The following is a 23,174-nucleotide window of genomic DNA, read 5'->3' on the forward strand; positions in this document are numbered from 1 at the left end:
CCGCCGCCGCGCTCGGAGCCTCGCCTGCGCGGACCAGAAGGCGGAGACGCGCCCCCGGGGCGAAGCAGCCAGCCGGCCGGAGAGACCAGCGGGCGCCCCGCCGCCTCCCCCGCCTCGCCTGCCGTCCCTCCTCCGCTCCCTCCCGCCGCTGCCTTCGCCTTTGCCTAAATAAGGGCGCTCCTGCTGCCTCCGCCGCCGCCGAGCCAAGCCGGGCCCGTCCCGTCCAGCAGGAGAGGCGCGCGGGGCGCCGGGCCGGACGGCGGCTTCCCTCGGCCCCGGCGGGGCTCCCGGGCCAGCCGCTGTCGGGGCGCCCCCATGGGGCTGGGCGCCGCCCGGAGACGCCCCCTGCCCGCCGCCTCCGACGCCTGAGCCCCGACACCTGCGGGAGAGCAGCGCCCGGCCGCGCCGACGCCACCCCGGAGCCGGACTGCGCGTCGGCAGCGCGGAAGGGCCCTCTTGGCCCCAGCGCGCCCCTTCGAGCCCCGGGCGCGGCTTGGGGGCAGCCGAGGCCGGACGGCTGGCGGCTTGACGGGCCCCAGCGCTGGGCCGCCCCTCGCACTCCGCGGACGGCCCCGGCTGCGCGTGGGGCGGGGGAGGCCGGGCACCCCCATGGGCTGACAGCATGCCTGTCCGGCGCGGGCACGTCGCCCCCCAGAACACCTTCCTCGACACCATCATCCGCAAGTTCGAGGGGCAGAGTAAGTCGGGGTGGAGGGGGTCTTGTCCCGGAGCGGAATTGGGGGCTGCTCGGTTGGGCGGGGGTGAAGAGAGGCCTGGGGGTGGTCAAGGGGGAGGTCAGTGCTCCCGCATTATGGGGGTCATGTGGGGAGCTCAAGGCAGGTCTGTGTGTTGGGTGCTCTGGAGTCAGAAGTGGGCCGTACATTGGTTTATTGATGCATTTATTTATTTTGCATGTCTGTCCCTCTGTCCCCCGCTCTGCGTTCTCCTCACAACAACCCTGCGAGGTGGGCCAGGCTGACAGGCTGGGGCTGGGGGTGCGCATCCCTGTGAAGGGGTGCTTGCAGGTGGAGGCCGGGCCCCCGCTCTCTTGTGCTCCCAAACTGCCCAGGGAATGGGGTCCTTGCTGCTGGGGGTGTCCACCTGCCCGGGGACGTGGGCAGCTCCATGTTTGCCGCAGGACGCTTGCCAGCTGGGTGACCAGGTGGCCTGTGCTTGGCCACCTGGACTGGCGAGGGACCGGCCGCCCCTCTTGGAGTGGGGCCTGCCTGCCTTGCAGTCACTCCTGGGCTCAGGCCTAGTGGTCTGCTCTCCTTCCCGGGACCCCCTCCCTCTCTTTCCGGTGTGGTTTGGGGTGCATGTCCCTGGGCCCCAGGGCAGGAGGAGGAAGAGGCCGCTCCCCACTGTGGGGTCCCTCTTCCTCCTTGCTGGGGGACCCACCAAGAGCGCAAGGGCCGGCCTCCAGAGCGCCACTGCAGGCACCCAGATTCCCATCTCTGGCCACGGGGATTTTGCACGGCAGCAGCGTGGAGCATATGGCAGCGTGGGGGCGTTTGTGTAGTGTTCCGGTGCCTGGATGTGTGCATGCCTCATGGTGTTTGTGTATCTGGAAAGGGGTTGTGTGCACGTGCAGGCACACACACGCAGTTGTGCAGTGTTGATAACCTGGTGTGTGTCTTTGTGTCTGCTGGTGGGGAGCCGCTGGGCTGATGCCAAGGGAGTGGAAGGGGGCCACTGAGCGGCCAAACCCTTCCCCCCCCCGCCGCCTTCCCTCTGCTGGCTATCTTAAGGAGGACAGAGCTGGGGGGGGGGCGGTAAAAGATGGAGGTGATCCTGTGACCTCTCAGAATGCGCGCTCTCTCTCTCTGTGTGGCGATTTTCATGGTGTTCTGAAACCTTGAGCCGTCTGAGTTGTGAAGAATCACCAACACTTTCTGGTCCTCCCCAGAGTTAAGGCAACTCGGAACATTTCAGGGTGAAGAAAACGATGTGAGACTTGCCTCTCCTTTTGCGCCCATCATCCTGAGCTGAGCAGGGCGAAAGAGACCAGTGGCCTGGGCTGGAGGGGCCGGCGGCGTTGGGGGTAGGCTCAGAGGTGCTTTTTTCCTTGGGGGAGGAAGAAGAAGAAAGCAATTCCGCTGTGCAAGCAAAACCCCTTGCTCTGACGGAGTTGGATCCTACCCGCCCATCCACATTTTGCTCGGTGCTTGTTTTTCTATTTGTGCCCAGCAATAAAATAGCATCTAGATCTGCCATTCCCTTAAGAAATGAGAGAGAGCCTCCTCCTGGGCCTGGGGGGGGGGTCTTCCTCCCCTCCCCCACCTGTGCCCAGGGCAGGACTTCCCCACATCTCAACCCTCCTGGCAGATGCCTGGCTGCCTGCTCTGTGCAAACCTCCAGAGGAGGTTCTTTGGCTTCCCTGGACAGCCTTGCTTCCCTCCCTCTCCCCTGGTAATTTAACCCCGCTGCCTCTTGGCTCTCCGTGTGGCATCTCTGCAAAGGCTGCTGCAGTCTGTTTTCTTTCTTGGGGGCCAGCTGCTGCCGCTGCCGTCCTCCTCGTCCTCCTCCTTGCAAGCGGTGGTGGCAGCGGAGGGCGGCCCGCTCTCCTCCTCCGCTTAGGCCTCAGCTGCCTTTCAAGGCCAAGGCAGACAAATTGGAGAGGATTCAGGGAGGGAGAGATAAGGCGCTGGAAAGCACGTTGCGTGAGGGAGGTTAAACAGTTGGGGCACTGGGCTGCTTCGCCTTGAGCAACCAGGAGCCTGATAACCATCTCCAACCAGGAGCCTGATAACCATCTCCGAATACTTTGGGTTGTGGAAAAGCTGGATAAACATCATGGCAGTGTGGAAGGCAAAAGCTGGCCTGGGACATCAAAGGGGGGATTTTGAGATTTGCAGGCGGGGGAGGCAGATTAACTTGGCTGCACTGAATGAAAATGGCAAAGGGCAGATGGAAATTAAAGCTAGCAAATTTTGGGGTTCAAGGGTTGTGGCTACTCCCTTCCTCAAGTCAGGCTGGAGTTCCAGGGGGTCTCAGGCATATAGCCTGTTTTCAGCCCTAGAGCATGTGAAGAAGAGGGGTCTCTCGAACATTTGCAGAGTATCCTTCCGCAAGGAGCTTGCCCCTCTTTCTTGCAAAACCCTGGGCTGGAGAGGAATGTCCTCCCGGCTGGAGCTGCTAAGCAGCCTGGGCTTGGGCTGAGCTCTGAGGCTTGATCCCTGGGCTCTGCGGAGAGAGAGACAGGGCCACAGCCAGCTTGCACAGGATCTAGGACTGAGCCACCAGGGTCACCTGCATCCTTTTGGGAAGGCTCAGCCTCGCAGCAGAAGGAGATGCTCAGGAAGCCTCTCTCTCCTGCCCAGTGGGCTCTGCTGGGTGGCAGATGGTCTGGGAGAGCCAGAATTGTGCTTCAGCTTGGAGGCTGTGGCAAATTTCCCACACCTGTTTCTCTGCAGACAAGATGGCTATGATTCTGGCCTGCCTCTGCTCTCTCCAGGGCAGCCACCTGCGCCTGGAGCGCTGCCCGTCCCGGCTGCCAGTTGGGAGAGGCGGCTCCCTTGCTGGCGGAGCTGGGCTTGTTAATGCCCCATTTAGGGAGGGCTGGCTGCCAGGTGGCCTGCGATCTGTGGTCACTTGGCCTGCAGTCAAGCAGGCTAACCTGGAGCAGAGATGGATTTGCAGCTGGCCGGCTACCACCTGGCCCCTTTCGTCATTACTCAAGAATATAACATGAGCTGCAAGAGTCTGGCTTCTTTGCAACGGTATATTTGAATTACGCAAACTGGATTTCCTGCGCTAACCTACTAACTTGGGGCCAGAAGCTTTGGTGTACCAGAGTGGGCTTCCCCTGGAACAAAGATGCTGGGAGGCTGCCCCAGGGAGGAGGAGGAGGAGGAGGAGGAGGAGGAGGAGGAGACAAACCCTTGGAGAAAGAAGACACAAAAAAGCAGGACAGTCAGGAGCCATGCTGTATCTCTGCAGCTACAAAAACAATTCCACACCCTCACCTCGGACACTGTTTCTCAGCCAGAGGAGCAAGCACACTGGCTGCAGACTTCAGAACGTACTGAGGCAGCAGTGGAAGGAACAGTGTACAGAACAATTCCTGCCGTTCCCCAGAGAAGGAAGAGACGTGTCGTGGTGATAGGTGACTATTTACTGAGGGGGACAGAGGCAGCAGCGTACAGAGGAATGACTCATGGTTTCAGTTGTCTCTACACAAATGCACAGAGTATAGGAAACAAGCAAGACGAACTGGAGCTTTTAGTATAGGATGGCACATATGACCTATTAGGCATTACTGAAACCTGGTGGGGTGAGACTCATGACTGGGATGTAGAAACTGAGGGGTATGACCTGTGCAAAATGAATAGACCAAACAGGAAGGGGGGAGTAGCAGCATTATATGTAAAGGATGTATGTGTACATTTGTGAAGAAATCCGTGACCTGGAGCATGGAAAGCAGAATGAGAGTATATGGGTTAAAATTGTAGGAGAGAGAAGCAACAGTGACCTTACTGTGGGGGTCTGCTATAGATCTCCAAGCCAGACTGAAGACTTGGATGACGCCTTCCGAGAGCAGATTAGCACACATTCAAAAAGGAGATATACATAGTCGTGGTGGGAGACTTCAACTTCTCTGATATCTGTTGGAACTCAAACTCTGCCAAGAATGTAAGGTCTGACAAATTCCTCCATTCCTCGCTGACAGTTTCATTTCCCAGAAGGTGGAAGAACCAACAAGGGGATCATCTGTCTTGGCCCTGGTCCTCACCAACAGGGAGGAACTGATAGATGAAGTGGAAGGACAGGGAAACTTGGGAGGAAGTGGTCATGTCCTCCTGGGTTTCAGGATACAGAAGAAAGAAAGACTGATCAAGTGGTGAGTCCTCTGGAGAAGATGGAGAAATGCTATTGGGTGACAGAAGGCAGAATTATTCAACTTCTACTTTGCCTCTATCTTCACCCATAAGGAAACCAATGCCCAACCAGGTGATAACAGAATAAACAATGCAAGGAGGGAATTGCAACCCAAGATAGGGAAAGGGGTGGTAAGGGAACAACTAGCTACTTTAAATGAATTCATATCTCCACAGCCTGATGAGCCAAGGGTACTAAAGGAGCTTGCGGGTGTCATCTCAGAGCCTTTGTCTATTATCTTTGAGAATTATTGGAGAGGTCCCTACAGACTGGAGGCGGGCAAATGTTGTCCCCATCTGGGAAACATTGACCGTGAGCTTGACATTGGTACCAGGAAAGATCCTAGAACAGATAATTCAACAGTCAGTCTGTGAGGAGTTAGAAAAGGATGCTGTGATTCCTAAGACCCAGCAGGGGCTTCTCAAAAGTATGTCATGACAAGACAAGCCTCATTTTTTAATGGAGTTACTAGCTTGATGGATCAGGGGAATGCTGTGGACAGAGTGTATCTTGATTTCAGTAAGGCTTTTGTCAAAGTCCCCCATGATATTCTCACGAGGAAGCTGGTAAAATGTGAGTTGAGTGAAGTAAGGTAACTGTTAGGTGGATTTGTAGCAGGTTGACTGATTGAACCCAAAGAGGACTCATGAATGGTTCCTCGTCATACCGGAAAAAAGTGACAAGTGGGGTGCTACAGATTCTGTCCTGGGCAAGTGGTTGTTTAACATTTTTATAAATGACTTGGATGAAGGAATTGAGGGGATGCTCAACAAATTTGCAGAAGACACCAAACTGGCAGGAGTAGGTAATGCTGCAGAAGACAGAATCAGAATTCAAAATGACCGTCACAGACTGGAGAACTGGGCACAAGCTAACAAAATGAATTTCCATAGGGACAAATGTCAGGTTCTGTCTTTAGGCAGGAAGAACAACATGCACATATATAGGATGGGGGACACCTGGCTTACTAGCAGTACATGTGAAAGTCCCCAGTGCCATGGGCATAGCGGGGGGCGGGTAGCTGCCCCTCCACCCCAGATCAAGTAAAACAATAGAAATACTTAATTAACAATCGCGTCGTTCTGTCCCCCCTAACAAAAATCCTGGCCAAGCCCATGCAAATGCTTCGCCCCTTCTTCATAAGGGAGTCCCTCCCCCCCCCCCGCTCATTTCAGTGGCCTTTTCTGAAACTTTTCCAACTCTACAAACATCCTTTTGGAGGTGAGGCCACCAGAACTGTCCACAGTATTTCAAATGTGGTTGCACCGTAGGTTTTTTATAAGGGCATTATGATAGTGGCTGTTATATTTTCTATTTATTTCCTAGCATTCCCCAGCATGGAGTTTGCCCTTCTTGTGGCTGCCACATGATGGGTCCCTTTAAAAGGTGACAATGACCTTTCTCTGCCTGGAGGGATCCTTTTGGGAGAGATCTGGCTGGATTTCTTTTGGGATTGTTTTGCTGGTTTTGTTGTTTGCGAGTTTGCTTGTGTCCGTGAGGATAGCTCTTCATTTGTGCAGGTGAGGTTGGGGGTGTCAGGAAGCAGGTGGGAGCAAACGGAGGGGGGCCCTTTGTGGATGAGTGCCAGGGATCTTAGAGCTGCCACATGGAAGGTGAAGGGGGAGGACCCGAAAGAGCGGATTCGAGTTGCAAGAAAGGAGCTTCCAATTAAACGTTCATTTAAGGTGGTGGAGTCTCCTCTGCTGGAGGTTGGATCTGTCAGGAATGCTTTAGCTGCAACTCCTGCAGGGGGTGGGACTAGATGGCACCTTGGGAAGAGGGCACACAGTTGTGCCAGTGGGGGAGGGGCAGCCTTGGCAGTGTGCGAAGAGGAGGCTGCAGTCTGTGGAAGGGACGACTTCCATTTCAGATAATAGCGGGCGCCTTAGGAGAAGGCGTCGTCGTCGTGTGTGCAAAGAATACGGAGCATCGCTTGGCACAGATTAGTCATCCCTGAACTCATTTTTAATTGGCCTTTTCTCGAGTCAGGCAGCCTGGGTCATCAGCCTGCCAGCTAAGCGGATCTGGGGTGCTTTTTGTTGTATGTGCAGTGGGCCAAACACAGGAGATGAGAGCCCGTGTGAGAGCCAGGGAGTGCAGCATAGTGGTTACAGCGCCAAGCTAGGACCTGGGAGACCAGGGTCCCAATCTCCTGCTCCCTTGGGGCCGTGGGGCCCTGCCTCTCAGCCTGACCTACCTTGCAGGGCGGTTGTTGTGAAGATTAGAAGAGGGAGAACCATGCGCACGACCCTCAGCTCCTTGGAGAAAAAAAGGGGGGTGTAAATAACAACAACAACAACAACAACAACAACAATAATAATAATAATAATAATAAATTTTATTTATACCCTGCCCTCCCCAGTCAAGACTGGGCTCAGGGCGGCTAACACCAAATATAAAACAAATTGATTGAAATACAACTTAAAAACAAGATTAAAATACATTGAAACATTAAAATGCAGTCTTATTTCTGCAGAAACTCAAAAACGTGTTTGGAGATAAATGTAATAAACACATAAATAGCTTGTCCAGTGTGATTTGAAATAAGAGGCCATACTCCTCTCTTTGGACCTTGAGTGTAAGTGGTGCCCAGTGTGCCCCCCCTGCCCCCCGGCTACGCTGCTGCCGGGAGCCCTTGCTGCACGTTGCTGTGTAGACCGTGGCTGAGCCAAGGGGGCCCAGAAGGGCTCTGGTGGAGGGGGGGCAGCTTCCTGGGAGTGCTTCATGCCCCCCCCCGTGGAGTCTGTTCCTCCTCTCCTTGTTGGCATAGCGGGGGGGGGGGCTTCCCTCCCTCAGAAGCATTAGCTGCAGCAAAATGGAAGGCCCCACTCTGAAAAGGTTAGGGGGCTGATCCAGGTGCGGTTCCTGCCCTTAGAGATGATGGTCTCAGGGTCTGGGGCACTTCATTTGGGAAAAGGCGGCCCTTGAGGTTTTGCGGTCCTGAGCCACTTAAGGCTTTGTAGCTCAAAATTGAATTAGGCCCAGAAACTAAGGGGCCCAGGCAGGATCAGTGCAATTGGTGCTGTTGGGCCAAGATGGGTGTCAGATGCTCAGACCGTCTTGTCCCATTGAACCACCTGGCCACTGAATTCTGCACCAGCTGAAGCAACTGGACTGCCTTCAAAGGCAGCCCCACATATAAGGTGTTGCAGTATTCTAACCTAGAAGTTACCAGAGCATAGACAACAGTAGGATGGATGGCAGCTAACAGATTGAGGTTGAATCCTGACAAGACAGAAGTACTGTTTTTGGGGGACAGGGGGCGGGCAGGTGTGGGGGATTCCCTGATCCTGAATGGGGTAACTGTGCCCCTGAAGGACCAGGTGCGCAGCCTGGGAGTCATTTTGGACTCACAGCTGTCCATGGAGGCGCAGGTCAAGTCTGTGTCCAGGGCAGCTCCATCTGGTACACAGGATGAGACCCTCCCTGCCCGCAGACTGTCTCTCCAGAGTGGTGCATGCTCTGGTTATCTCTCGCTTGGACTACTGCAATGCACTCTCTGTGGGGCTCCCTTTGAAGGTGACCTGGAAACTACAACTAATCCAGAATGTGGCAGCTAGACTGGGGACTGGGAGCAGAGGCCGAGACCACACAACACCGGTCTTGAAAGACCTACATTGGTTCCCAGTACGTTTCTGCGCACAATTCAAAGTGTTGGCATTGACCTTTAAAGACCTAAACAGCCTCGGTCCAGTATATCTGAAGGAGCGTCTCCACCCCCATCGTTCTGCCCGGACACTGAGGTCCAGCGCCGAGGGCCTTCTGGCGGTTCCCTCCCTGTGAGAAGTGAAGTTACAGGGAACCAGGCAGAGGGCCTTCTCGGTAGTGGCGCCCGCCCTGTGGAACGCCCTCCCACTAGATGTCAAAGAGAAAAACAACTACCAGACTTTTAGAAGACATCTGAAGGCAGCCCTCTTTAGGGAAGCTTTTAATGTTTGACTGACTATTGTATTTTAATATTTTGTTGGAAGCTGCCCAGAGTGGCTGGGGATACCCAGCCAGATGGGCGGGATATGTGTGTATGTGTGTATGTATGTATGTATGTATGTATGTATGTATGTATAAATAAATAAATAAAATATTATTATTTATTATTATTTATAGTTAGTCTGTCCCTGTCCAGAGAGGGGCGCAGCTGGGCCACCAGCCAAAGCTGATTCCTTGTCTCTTTTCCCCCCTGCAGGCCGCAAGTTCATCATTGCCAACGCCCGGGTGGAGAACTGCGCCATCATCTACTGCAACGATGGCTTCTGTGACCTTTGCGGCTACACTCGCGCCGAGGTCATGCAGAAGCCCTGCACCTGCGACTTCCTCTATGGGCCGCGCACCCAGAAGACCTCAGTGGCGCAGATTGCGCAGGCCCTCCTGGGCTCTGAAGAGCGCAAGGTGGAGATCTGCTTCTACCGGAAAGACGGTAGGGACCCTGCTTGGGGGGGGGGAGAGGGGGCCAAGGGGTGAATCTGTTCCCCCCCACAGCCCTCCGCTGCCACCTGTGCCTCCTTAACGTGCCCACTTCCTCTTGTCAAGGAACATTAGATTCTGCATTAATGTTTCCCCAGCGCAGAGGAGCCTCGCTTTGCCACCCTGATGAATTATGCAGAAGGACGCTGTGTTTGCTGATTTCTGCATAATGTATCCTGCCTTGGAAGCCATGGCGGGGGCGCGGGGGCTGCGTGGGGGCCACACAAGCTCCTTCTCTTGACCACAGGGCAGTCCTGCCCCGTCACTCTGATTTCGGAGATTCTCCCAAGTGCTTTGCAGCCTTGAAGTCCTCTGTGCAAAACAAGAAAGCTGCAGATCCGGAGAGGCTAATGTTGTGCGGCAGATGCGAATCCTGTGCTTGCTTGGCGTCACGGCAGGTGCATTGAGGGTCCTTGGCCTGGTATATGTCGCAGCCTCTTCCTGACCATGTTTTAGGTGTGTGCATGAAGTCTGCATTCAGTGAACTCGCAACTTATGTGCATCAACATGTGAGATTTCAACTGGAAAAAGTAAGGGGGGGCAGGCGTCCAGGGGCTCGGTCTGCAATCCCACCTGCCATTGTGATCACCTTGGGGGAGCATTCTAAGGGGCAGGGAGAGTGTGTTTTGAATATACGTGATTTTGGCTTTACGCGCAACCCCCGGAACATAAGCCCTGCACAAGTTGAGAGTTGGCCGTGCATAAAAGCGTTTGTTTTTCTGCCAGTTTCCCTGCTCTGGCTTGGCTAAAATAAAAAAGGGGCATTTTGAAAGGGTGGGGGCAATGGTGTTGCCTTTGGGACTTTGACACTCTTGCCCACCCCCTCTGCCCTGGGCCCTTTTCATTCAGGTTTTTGTTGAATTATTATTTATTAATTAAATGTGCATACTGCCCCATACCTGTAGATCTCAGGGCAATGTGACAGTACTAAGAAAGCACACTGCATAATAAAAATAAAAGCTAAGGCTAGCCGCTGAGTTTGGGGGGGGGGTGGAGACGGGAGAGACGCTGCCTCTCGGCTTCTTGGGCGATTTGTGTTCAGGGAGGCTGGCGGGGCTGCAGAGAGGATCTCGGGGGCCTCAGCGCCTTTCCAGAGCCTGCCCTCTGAGGAGTGACGGGAAAAAGAGCCAGAGTCTCTGTGGCCCAGTAAATGTGCAAAGGCGTTTGCTCGGCAGAGATAGGAGATGCAAAATTCCTGGGACTTGGCATGCGACCAGAACTCATCAAGGAGGGAGGCCCGGTCCCTGGTGCCCCGTCAGTCTCCTTCCCAGCTAGGAAAAAATATTTCAAATTCTTCTGTGTCGGCATTTGGGGCAGCTCAGAGCTCAGGCTCCTGGGCGGACTGTGGGGAGGCCGGCTGGGAAGGGCCCCTTCTTGCCTGCCTGCCGGGGACCTCGGAGGGGGTGCTCTTCCCTCTTGGAGCAGCCCTGGAGGGCCAGGTGGGCCAAGCGTCTGGCTCGGGACGTCCTGGGGGAATTTAGCATTTGGGAAGCGGAACGGCCTGTTCAGCCTCCGGTCCTGTGGGAGGCTCAGAGCATCTAGAGCGCAGAATAAATCATGCAGGAAGCCCAATGGCCTGGGATCTTTGTCCGGGTTAATACCAGCCGTGGTGGTAAATGGGTTTTCTCCGTGTCAGATGCCCAAATGACGCCTGTAGTCAGGGAGTCGCTTGCAAGACAGAGCAGTCAGCTTTGGAGATAATAATAGAGGAATCGCCTGCAGGATCAGGCCAACGGCCCACCCAGTTCAGCGTATTGTGCTCAGTGGCCAACCTAAAGTTATTAGGGGTGCAATATTCCAGCACCCACTGCTGCCTCACGACAGCTGTGCCCGCCCATCAGTGGGGAAACCCAGCCTGGAAAAGGGATCCCTCGTGTCAAAGCTCCCCCCCCCCCCCATCCTCTGGCTTAATGGAACGGCTTGTTGAATGTTTTGGCAGTCCCCGTGGAGACACCAGGGGCATCCGCAGCCCCCGCCTAGGCACACACAGCCCTCCCAGGAAGCAGGCGGCCGCGAGGTTTATGTCTATTTGTGCCTGTGGGGACGGGGACATCCATCACAGGCAAGCAGGCTCTTGAGTGGAGAGGCCTGGAGGCGGTGGGGGGGGGCAGATCCTGGCCCTCAGCTGGCAGGCGGGCAGCAAACTGGCTGGTGCCTGGAAGCTGCCTTGGCCGGGGTCTCATCCAGAGCAGGTGCTTATGCACCAGAGACGGCTGCCTGTTCTGCCGTTGACGCTGCTTGGTGGTGGCTCTCTAGGGTTTCAGCGGGGCTGGGGGGGCTCTTTCCCACCTCCCTGGAGATGGGAGCCTGAAGATGCTCTGGCCCTTGGTGCTGAGGAGGGAGTTGCCCACAGGAGGGAAGTGGTTTCCCATAATGAGCATCTGGTTGGCCATCAGGAGAGCAGGATCTTGGACTCGGTAGGCCACTGGTCTGATCCAGCAGCCAGGCTCTTTGAGTGCTCTTATGGAGCCTCCAGGCCAAAGGCAGTCTATCTGTGTCCCTAGGTTGGGGCATTTGGCTGCCGCAAGAACGGAGGCTGGACTAGATGGGCTCCCTTGGGCTGCATCCTGAGTGCCAGGGGCTGGAACCCCTGGAGGGGAGAGCTGCTCTCGTCTTCAGGTCCCGCTTGTGGTTTCCCACATGTGTCTGGCAGTGTTTCAAACTCAGGTGTATAAGCCAGGCGCCAAGGGACTCCTTAAAGCAGAGTTACAGTCGCCAAAATGGAATGTGTACTTGCCATTTTGGGGCAAGACGGCTCTGAAGTCTTACTTTTCAACCAATGGGCTGACTGTGATGGATTATCCGTTAAACATCTGGCTAGATCAGAGGACCACCTTGAGCTCAGTTAAGAACTTTGAGAACTTAAAGAAGAAAAGTCCCTTGATCCAAGAACAGTCCACATCTATATCGGCCTGTTCCGACTGTTTTCTGAATGGTGACCATTCATAGCGTAGGGATATTCTTCACAACTGTGAGCAGGGTGGAAGCAAAGGCAACAATTAACTGTAACATTCTTCACTGCTCCTGCTGCACAGAAAAAGCGTTTTGGTTCCTGAAATTCGATCTGATTGTGCTGTTAAATGTAACGGACCAGATACAAGGGTCCTCAGGTGGAAAAGATGTCTGACCCCATCCTGGCACATGGGCATCTTCACTTGGTCGCAAGTGGCCAATAAAGATAAAGGGACCCCTGACCATTAGGTCCACTTGCGAACGACTCTGGGGTTGTGGCGCTCATCTCTCTTTACTGGCCGAGGGAGCCGGCGTACAGCTTCCGGGTCATGTGGCCAGCATGACTAAGCCGCTTCTGGTGAACCAGAGCAACACCATTTATGTCCCCCCCCCCCCGGAGTGGTATTCGTGGTATTTATCTACTTGCACTTTGACGTACTTTTGAACTGCTAGGTGGGCAGAAGCAGGGACCAAGCAACGGGAGCTCACCCCGTCATTTTGGGGATTCAAACCGCCGACCTTCTGATCGGCAAGTCCTGCTTGGCAGGGGGTGGGACTTGATGGCCCTTGCGGTCTATTCCAACTCTATGATTCTATGATTCTAAGTCCGATCAGTTTAGACCACAGCGCCACCCACTTCCTTAAGTGGCCAATAGCCAGGGCAAAATGTGGCTTGTGAAATGTGAACACAGCTGGGGGGTCACTGTGAGGCTGGAGGCTGGATGAGGATGGACTCTTCTTGCATTCCGACGTTCTTCCAGCCTCCGTCCAGCCTGGCCCCCTCGTGAGGACAGCGGCCAGCCTGGCCCCCTGCCCTTCAGCACATGCCTGCACACTCTGTGTGTGGCTCCTGCTTCCTGCTTTTCCGCTGTTGCAGCAGTTTCTCCCCCCCCCCCAAAAAAAACCCAGCCTGGCCCAACTGCTGCTTTTGTTTACATCTTCCCCCAGGGGAGCCACATCTCATCCGAGTTGCAGCTTCTGCAGCATGGAAGCCAGAGTCCCAGGCAGGGCGGAGGGGGCTGGGCTCTGCATCTCAAACTCCCCAAGACAGATCCAGGCAGACTCCTCTCCCTGCCTGCTCCCTTTTTCAGCTGACAATCCCCCCCCCCATCCTGGCTTTACATCTCCCCCCCCCCGCCATGCACACACTTTGCTCCCCGTATTCAGGCTGTTGCAAATCTGTGCAGAAACCACGCAGCCTCCTCCCTCTCCGTCCCCTTAGCCCAAACCCTGGTCCTTGCCCTGGGTGCCATTCCTTGCCAGGCCCACGCCCCAAATCATTTTGCTGCCCCCTCTCCCCCCACCAGCCAAGGGGCACCTAATACTCCAAGGCTGGTAAAATTATTTTAACGGAAAACCCCCAGTCAAAATGCAGCTGTGAAACGTTTGATAGCCAGCCATGGGCATCCCTTTCATGACACCCCAAATCTGCCGCCTGAGGCAGCTGCCCCCCTCTGCCTGAGGTCAGGGCTGGCCCCATCTCTGGCCGGGACTGCAGCAGCAGCCGGCTCCGGTCTGACTTCTGCTTCCCCAAGGCCCACGTTCCAAATTCCCAGGCGCAGTTTGCTGCTGGTGCCGGTCCAACTGTGGCTACATGCAGATTTCTGGACCCCAGGTTGGAGACCTTAATTCAAAAACCTCTGCCTTAGTCCATCGTTCATTCCATATCCATTTCCACCTCCTCTGTTTTTCCTTCTTGCATGCTGGGAGGTTGAGCAAGCGGTACTCAGGCAATGAGAGTAGAATTGGAGGACTGGAAGGGACCTCGAGGGTCATCTAGTCCAACCCTCTGGCAAACAGATAATCCGTTGCAGCAACAGGGTTTGGAACAAGGGTTGGACGGCCACCCATTAGGGATCCTTCAGCTGCAGTTCCTGCACTGGAGGGGGTTGGACTTGATGAGCCCTGGGGGTCCCTTCAGACCCTACAGTTCTCTGCTCCTGTGTCCTAAAGGTTCCCCCTCCTTTTCTCCCCCCCCCCCTGAGCCAAGGGCTGAACTCTGCAAGCCTCTCTGCTTCTTCTCCTGCTGCTCCTCTTTTCCAGAGTAACTTGTCTGGGGGGGGGGGGGGAAGAGCAGCTGCTTTATAGGACTCTAACCGTCATTCTGGTCGGGGACCTGCCTGGTTAATTATTTTGCAAATCGATAAGTGTATTTTTAGGCATAATGGCAATAACAATTTTAGAAAGCGCTGTGCGGCGGAAAACGTCTCCAAAGCATTGTTCGCCTCAGCAGGCGGAGGATCCGCAGCTTCAGAGGGGAGGGGGTGCCCTTCAGGACCCACCCCAAGGTCACTCTTGCCACAGAAAACGAATTTGCCCTGGGGAGGGAGAGGGAAAGGTACTCTGCGTGTGCTCAGGGGCACTCTCCTTCTCTTTGCTGCTCCTCCATCAGGATCCTTCCAGGCTGACCCCAGGCATTGGTGGGGGGGACGACAATGGAGCCTTGGGGAGCCAGTCAGTGGGGCACGGGGGTTGAAGAAAGGGGTCAACCAGTTGGGATCCGGATGGGTGGGGTAATTAATAATAATAATAATAATAATATTCCAGGCAGGTTTGCCTTCTAAACCCTGCACAGCTCCTTGGCAGTGCCAGCCGTGTGGGGCTGAGGAGGAGCGCCAGGCGCAGGGAGCGCCCATGTTCCGCCTGGGCTGCCCCCCCCCGGCCCCTGCGCCAGGTGTCTCTTCTCTCCCTCCGGCTCACGTCAGCCAGCCCAGTTCCGGCAAGGCGGGTAAACAAAGCCGGAGCCGCCAGCGCTGTCTCCCAGCTGCCTCTCCCTCCGCCCCCCCCCTTGCAAGATGGCCTGTGCTGGGGGGGGGGAGATGCTCCCTCTTCCTTCCTCTCGGGCTTTATAAACGACCAGGATGGGGAGGCAGAGCAGAGTTATCCTGGTGAGGAACTCTCCAAAGCCCTTTTCTCCTCCTCCATGAATGTGTCTCCTCCTCTCAAAGCCATCTACATGGTGGCCATCCCTGCCTGAGGCAGTGAGTTCCCCAGGTTAACTCTGCTGTGTGATGAAGGACTTTCTTCCCTCTGCCCTAAATTTTCCCACAAAAGGAAAGGAAGGATGCCTTGCCTGCTCTGGGGAGAGTCCCCTTCTCTCTCCAGGGAAGGCCATGGTTATGGGGCACAGTCCCGGAGTCAGTTCCCCCTGTCATCTCCAGGTAGGGGTGGGAGAATCTCCTCTGCCTGGAATCCTGGAGAGCCATTGCTGCCAGGAGACAAGGCTGAGCTGGAGGGACTCTCTGTAAGGCGGCTTCCTAAGATCCTGCCCCCCCAGCCCCCCAGGAATCAGGACGTCCCTTTACGGTCTGCCACATTGTGTGTCACAGTGCTGAATATCTGGGTTTGTTGGGTTCAAAGATGGGGTGCAGAAGGGGATTTGGGAGGAGCATCTGGGTCCTGTTCTTTGAGCTTTGGGACCAGAGAGAAGGTCCAGCTGTTTGGGGGCAGGAGCAGCAGCAAACTCCTCAAGGAGCCGCAGCCGGGCAGTGAACCCGGGGGGGGGGGAGAGGGCAGGGGGGGCGGCTGGCCTGGAAGAGAGGCTGCCGGGGCCTCTTCTCCCCCCTCTCCTTCCTTGAGGGGAACAGAAGGCAGGAGCTCTTCCCTTCTCCCCCAGAAGGCAGGGATGGAAGGAGGGGAGACAAGGCAGGGATAAGGCTAGCAAGAGCTGCTAGTCAGGGTCTCTGCGCCACCCTCCGAAGTCTGGGAACTGCAGGAGGGGAGAGGACTCGGGTTCAAATCCTGCTTGAGGGCTTCCCTTTGGGGCACCCTGGTGGCTGCTGTGAAAGCAGGAGGCTGGACCAGATGGGCCCCTATGGCAAGGTTGCCAGACGTCCCCGTTTCCTGGATTTACAAATCAGTCCCCTGACAAAATCCTATCATTCCTAATGAAGTGTCCCTGGATTCCTTGGGAAATATCTGGTAACCTTACCCTATGGGCCTGATCCAGCAGGACTCGCCTTATGTTCTGTACTCCTCCCCACCCCTGGCAGGGCCCTGCCCCCCTCTCCTCCTCTCCCCAAAGATGCCAGCCTTTCGTTCTTCTTGATCTGGAGAGCCCTGCCAGGTCAGCCATCAGAAATGTCTACACAACTGGGGGCCGATTTGTGCCAGGAGAGGACCCCATCCCTCTCCCCCTTCCCCAGCTCTGCCCCCTTTGACCTCCCCTCCTTCCTGCTTATAGGGACACAGGTGGTGCTGTGGTCTAAACCGGGCTGGCAGATCAGAAGGTTGGCAGTTCGAATCCCCGCGACGGGTTGAGCTCCCATTGCTCGGTCCCTGCTCCTGCCCACCTGGCAGTTCGGAAGCACCTCAAAGTGCAAGTAGATAAATAGGTACCACTCTGGCGGGAAGGTAAACGGTGTTTCCATGCACTGCTCTGGTTCACCAGAAGTGGCTTAGTCATGCCGGCTACATGACCTGGAAGCTGTATGCTGGCTCCTTCGGCCAATAAAGCGAGATGAGCCCCGCAACCCCAGAGTCATCTGCGACTGGACCTAATGGTCAGGGACCCCTTTACCTTTTTACCTTCCTGCTTTGCTCCTGCTGTGAGTGTCAGAGTGTGTCCACCTCTCCATTGTCTGGCCGGAGCCAGCCTTGCTTATCTCTGCCCTTTTGGTTGGTTGGTTGTTTCTTTAATTTATTACTTTATTGAATTTATATACCGCCCTTTACTTGGAGGTCTCAGGGTGGTTCACAGAATAAAATCAAAATCTAAAACCACAAAATACGCAATCAAAATAAAAACAACAGCCCAATAGCCCCCCCCCGAACCCCCCACATTTTAAAGGGGCAGAGGATGTTATTTCTCCCAGTGCAATTTCCCCTGCTTGCAGGGTGCCAGACAGATGGGTCCCGCGGCCCCTGAGGGACAAGCACCTCCCTCCACTCATTAACTGCGTTCATGATTTTAAAGAAGAAAACTTTCCTTGGGAAACAGAAGCTCTCTGGCAACCCACCCAGAATCAAGAGAATTCCCAAACTGGTTCGTGTGCCTTGCAGGGGGTTGGAACCCTGGAGGTCCCTTCCAACTCCACAATTCTGTCATTCAATCTGCCCCCCCCCCCAAAAAAAAAGATTGAGCATGGGATGCCCTCACCCCCCCCCCCATCTTCAGGCCTCTGTATGAACACGAAGACCCCCTCATGCTGGAATAAAGAAGGCAGAAGCAGTTTGCATTGATCCAGGAAACTTTGCAAAAGGCTGGCTGGGGGGCCTGTTCTCTTCTCCCCCCCCCCAAGGAGTCTGGCTCTGCTCAGCCAAGTCTCAGCTGCTCATTTATTCATTAGAGGCTGCAAGTGCCAATCTCCGCGGCTGAACGTGCTGCTGCCCCCAAAGCATTCCGGTGCATTAAAGCTTTACTTCAAAATCCATTACAAGAGATTTTGCATTAAAATGAAAATGGAAGGAGACCTCTGGTCCCTTGGCTAAGAAAGGCGGGGGGGGGGGGAGACCCAGCCTCTCCCGTCTTCCGGAAAGTGAGTTTGAGGGGCTTGCGGTGCGTTCAAATAGCACCCTCCTCCTCCTCCTCACATCATCTCCCGCTTCGCTTGCTGGCAAAGGGGCTAATTAGGAGTTAATTGCGAGAGGGTGCCAAGCCCGAAATGTCTGAGGGTGGCAGCTGTGGTGGTTGGGCTGCAGGAGGAGCAGGATCCTGCCTTGGGGGGGGGAGGGGCAGAGAATGGAAAATACTGCTGTCTCTCTCTGGGGATGGGTGCTGTTCTTGGATGTGGGGGGGGGGCACTTTTGCCCTGGCCTTCTCAGCTAATACAACCGGGGCTCTCAGTGTGCAAACAATTCTCTTGTGGGAGGGGAGAGACCCCACCAGCCCAGGCACCCTTGCCACCCGTGGCATTTTGCAGCGCTGCGCTACTTTCAAGCCCTTTGAAAAGTGGGGGGGGGTGCCGGGAAGGGGGGGAGCATTTATCACCAGGCTATTCCTGGCTGCTGATAGCAGGGGTCAAAGGGCAGCTGGTCAGGGCTCTGCCATGTGGGAGGGGGCAAGGAGGGCACAGGAACCCCTCCCTCAGAGCGGCCATTCTCTTGCGGTCCACAGCCCCTTCCAGTCGCCTTCTCCAGGAGGAGACCAGCTCTTCCCCTCCGCAGAGGCCAGGACTCGAATTCGGCTCCCTCACATCCAGTTCAAGGTCTGCCGGGGGCATGGCTGGTGGGTTGGCTGCTGCTGGGTGTTTGGGGCGGGAGGGGAGCACGTGGTGCTTCCTTTGGGACTGCCTGTGAGCCCCCCAGACCCGCTTGCCCCCGGGTTCCTTCCAGGCTTGTGCCGGAGCGGCCTTGGCTGAGTGTTCCTCCTCCTCCTCCTCCTTGAAGGGCTTTTGGCAGCCAGGCCACCCTGCTGACAGCTGTGTATGCTTTGTGTCTCCGGAGCAGCAGCCGCGTCTGGGCTGCGTCAGGGCTGGGGAGGCCGGCAGGAGGAGGGAGGCGGCCTCGCCAGGGCGGGAGGGCGCTGGCAGCTGAGATTTAGCGGGGGCGGAGAGCCACTTTTTGGGGGGTGCCAACAAGCCCAGCTGTTGTGGAAGCACCATAGGCGGCAGCATCTTTGGGGTCTATGTCTACAGCACAAGACTGCCTGCACGGACTGGCAGCCAGGAGCCTCCAGGGCTCAGGAAGGGAGACATGGCCCAGCTGTTGGAGACCGGAACTGAGACCTTCTGCATGCAGCGCAGGTGCTCTGGAGCTGAGCTGCCATGCGCACGCATTCAGGGGTTGCCAGTTTCCAAAGGCGGGGAGCGGAGGCCTCCAGAGGGGTTCCCACCCGGGTTGGGAGGAGAGGGCTATGGATGGCTCCCAGCCAGGACTCCTCTGCTCTGCTTGCCCCTCAGAGGCAGAGATGCTTCTGAATCAGTGACAGAATTGCAGAGAGATCAGCTCTGCCCCAAATGGCCCTTCAGCCGAGGTTGCAGTCGCCCAAAGAGAATGGAAAGTTGCCATTTTGGGGGCAAGAGGCCTCTGAAGTCTTCTTTTTCAAACGATGGACTGACTGGCATTGATTCTCAGTTATGCATCAAGGATCACCTTGAGCTCAGTTAAGAATGCTGAGAACTTCAAAAAGAAACATTCCTTGATCAGGAATTAGATATGTTGGGCTCTTCCTGCCCTGCCTATTTTTCCGAATGGTGACACAGACCATTCATAACGTAGGAATATTCTCCACAACTGTGAGCAGGGCAGGGCATTGCGGGAAGCGAAGATGAGCGTCAGCAATTAACTACAGCATTGTTCCCGGCTCCTGCTCAGGCCGCGCAGAAAAAGCCATTTTGGTTCCAGAAATTCATTCCGATTGTGCAGATAACTGATCGAATACTACAGAATGGAGCTTTGGTGAGTGAAAGCAGCCCAGATCCCGTGATCCTCAGGCAGGCACCTCCAGGTGGTGGAGCAGTCGGGCCCCATCCTGGCACCCGGACATCTTCTCTTGGTCGCAAGGGGCCACCAGCCACTAATTTCAAACACTCTTCTGAATCGCAGTTGCTGGAAGCCCTGGGAGGAGAGAGGGCTCAGGGGTTCAGATCCGGCTTGCAGGCTCCGCGTTGGGGCATCTGCTTGGCTGCTGTGAGAAGAGGAGGCTGGCCTAGAGGGGCCTCTGGCCTGATCCAGCCAGCTCTTCTTCTGCATAACCTGATAGCTGTGCTGTGCAACTGTTAACGGAGAAATCTGAGGGCTCTCTTGGACAAAAAACAAGGAGACCAGCCAGGAAGACCAGAGCAAAACAGCAGCCAGTCGGCTTGGTCTTGATTGACGACTGTCGTGAGAGGACTCCCACCTGCCACCAGGTGGAACAAGATGGAAGCCCCGAACGAAAGAGCCCCCAAACTTTTATTAGATGCCAATCCCCATGTTACACCCCCCAAAACTACATCACTCATACATCACAAACAAACTTTTATTAGCTGCTAATCCCCATGTTACAACCCCCCCAAACTAAATCATGAAAGGGGAGGTCTGGTGGCAGTAATCTGAGCATCCTGGACCCTGCCCCATGGCTCCCCCTGCCCTCCACCAAACACCCATCAAGTGTAAGAAGAGAGACATTTACACTTCCCTGTTTCCCAGCCAAATTCATCCCACCCTTTTGTCTTCATCTGGCTTTGTTATTTCTGGAAGGGCTACCTGTCTGGCACTCAGGTATCAGGATGCCAGGGATTATCACTCAGGCAGAGGGGCTGATGAGCAGCTGAGTAACATGTCTCTGTGAATTTCTGAAGTTTCCCCAGTGAGCCAGTGCATAGATACATTGATCAGTGAATTCTTACATTTGGTATTGTGCAGCAAAGGCCCTTTGAATAGATAGGAAGAAACTGTGACCAAGTGTTTTGTGGGGACAAATCACAAAAGTGATGGTGCTGGTTTTGGTAGTGGGCTGCATGTGCCTGATATCTGCTGGAGGGGCAACCCCCCCCCCAACATATACATAGATTCCTGCCACACCTCCACCCTCAGAGGCAGTAGGCCAGGAAGTGCAAGGTGGCCCTGGGCTCTTGGGTTCCGGCTTGTGGTTACTCCTGATGGGCAGCAGCCGGTCGGCCCCTGGGAGAGCAGGAGGCTGGGCTTGAAGAACCTGCTGGACCAGCCAATAGCCCATCTATGGGCCTGATCCAGACACCTCCTCTTATGAGAGGTTCCCGGCCTGGCTCCTCCTTGGGACGTTCTGCCGCCTTCTGCCTTCTGCTTTGTTTCAGAGATGTGGTTGCAGCTGCAGGGGGAATGGCACTCTGCATGCGCTCAGGGGCACTGCTGCCTGACTCCTGGCATTTGGGGAGGGACTGGCAACCAGGCAACAGGCACTCCGCATCTCTTCCCCAATACTACCTTGGGCCCCTCCAGACAAGTGGATTCTGCAATGCATTTTTGACGCAACCACGGAGCGCAATGCGTTGTTTTGCAACACGTCCTCAGAGGCAGGAACAGAACAGGAAAGAGCATAGGTTTTGTGAAATAAATAAAAGCTGACACAAGTTTTAATCTTTTAAAATCTATTGCTATCGAAACGTTCTTCCTACTGATAATCTTATAGAGTAATCTTTCTTTTTTGCAAACGGCTTTGAGGCTTTTCTTAAACATTCAAGCAGCGTGTAAATGTAATGCAGTGAAATAATGATTGGCGAGGAGGGGGCTGGGAGGAGCCCTTTGTGCTGGGGACTCAGTTCTGGCAGGGGAAACTGCCAGCCCTTAAAAGGGACAAGGTCTCCTGTCTGCGGGGGGGGGGGGAGCTTCAGTGGTGCCTCTTAGCTGAAGAGAGAGGGGCATCTGAGTGTTGGGGTGGGGCAAGGGGTGTGTGCGAAGGGGGTGCTGTGCCAGCGGCTTGTGACCCCCCCCCAAGCACAAGGAGGGCCTGGGCGACGGAGGGACCTTCTGCACTCAGCACCAGCCTGGAGGACCTGCACTTTGTCAGCCCCGTCCCCTGCCTCATCTTCTGACCTCCCCCCCCCCCAGTCCTCCAGAGCAGCTGGCTCACTTCTCCAACAGGGATATTTATAGTGTCAAGAGGGCCTGCGATAGGGAGGGGGGCAGCACTCTTTTTCTGGCACCCGTGGGGGGGGGGGAAGCAGCAGCGCTCTGAGGTGTGATGGAGAGGAGCAGGAGCTGGGGGATTGGCAACAGGGACGGGACACAGTCCCTGCCCCTGCCCTGCCCCATTTTGAGAGGCTCTCTGTGACCCCCCTCCCCATGCTCCGCTAGCTTGTAGACTTCATGGAATGATAGAAATGTAGAGCTGGGACCCCCAGGGGTCCTCTAGTCCACCCTCCTGCGATGCAGGCATCTCAGCCCAAGCATCCAGGACAGGTGGCCAGCCAACCTCTGCTTCAAAACCTCCAAGGAAGGAGAGGCCACCACTTTAAGGAGTCCTCTTCACCATGGAACGGCTCTTGCCATCAGAAAGTTCTTCCTGATGTTTGGTTGGAATCTCCTTCCTCTAACTTGAAGCCCTTGGTTTGAGTCCTATTCTCTGGAGCAGGAGAACACCAGCTTGCCCCATCTTCCATGTTCAGCCCTTCAGATATTTGAAGATGGCTATTGTGTCTTCTGAGGGACACAGGTGGCGCTGTGGGTTAAACCCCAGAGCCTAGGACTTGATGAACAGAAGGTCAGTGGTTTGAATCCCCGCAATGACCGGGTGAGCTCCCGTTGTTTGGTCCCTGTTCCTGCCCACCTAGCAGTTCAAAAGCTCGTCAAAGTGCAAGTAGATAAATAGGTACTGCTCCAGCGGGAAGGTAAACAGCATTTCCGTGCGCTGCTCTGGTTCGCCAGAAGCGGCTTAGTCATGCTGGCCACATGACCAAGAAGCTGTACTCCGGCTCCCTGGGCCTATAGAGCGAGATGAGCGCCGCAACCCCAGGGTCGGTCACGACTGGATCTAATGGTCAGGGGTCCCTTTACCTTTATTGTGTCTTCTCTCCATCTTCCTTTCTCCAAGTTAAACATCCCCAGCTCCTTCAACCATTCCTCATCAGGCTTGGTTTCCAGACCTTTGACCGTCTTGGTCACCCTCCTCTGCCCACCTTCCAGCTGGTCAACACCCTTCTTCAATTGTGGTGCCCAGAGCTGGACCCAGGACTCCTGGTGTGGCCTGACCAAGGCAGAATAGAGCAGGAGTATTACTTTCCTTGACCTGGACACTATATTGCTGTTGATGCAGCCTAGAATAGCATCTGCTTTTTTTGCTGCTGCATCATACTATGGGCTCCTGTTCATCTTGGTCCACTGAGACCCCTAGACCCTCTTCACACGCCCTCCTGGCAAGCCCTGTATGGCAAGACCACCCTGCCAGGCCCACCCAGTCGAGCGCCCTCTTCCCCACAGAGGGACCTGCCTGTTGTCTGCTGGGAGGGATGGCTTAGTTGGTAGATCCTGAGCCCCTTCATCTC

At 55.4% G+C, this 23,174-nt stretch overlaps 1 protein-coding gene across 1 annotated transcript in view; it reads left to right on the forward strand.

The window, feature by feature from the left end:
• The first annotated feature begins 531 nt into the window (after window positions 1–531).
• The window catches only part of KCNH2 (potassium voltage-gated channel subfamily H member 2), an 82,563-nt gene continuing 59,920 nt past the window's right edge, over window positions 532–23,174 (forward strand). Inside the window, exons 1-2 of the mRNA XM_083466659.1 lie at window positions 532–698; window positions 9,062–9,292. Of these exons, the coding sequence (XP_083322785.1) occupies window positions 623–698; window positions 9,062–9,292 (307 nt within the window). The 5' untranslated portion in view covers window positions 532–622. The remainder of the gene's footprint in view (window positions 699–9,061; window positions 9,293–23,174) is intronic.

Source organism: Podarcis liolepis (assembly GCF_965112155.1).
Source record: "Podarcis liolepis genome assembly, chromosome: 12".
Classification (NCBI taxonomy): domain Eukaryota; kingdom Metazoa; phylum Chordata; class Lepidosauria; order Squamata; family Lacertidae; genus Podarcis; species Podarcis liolepis.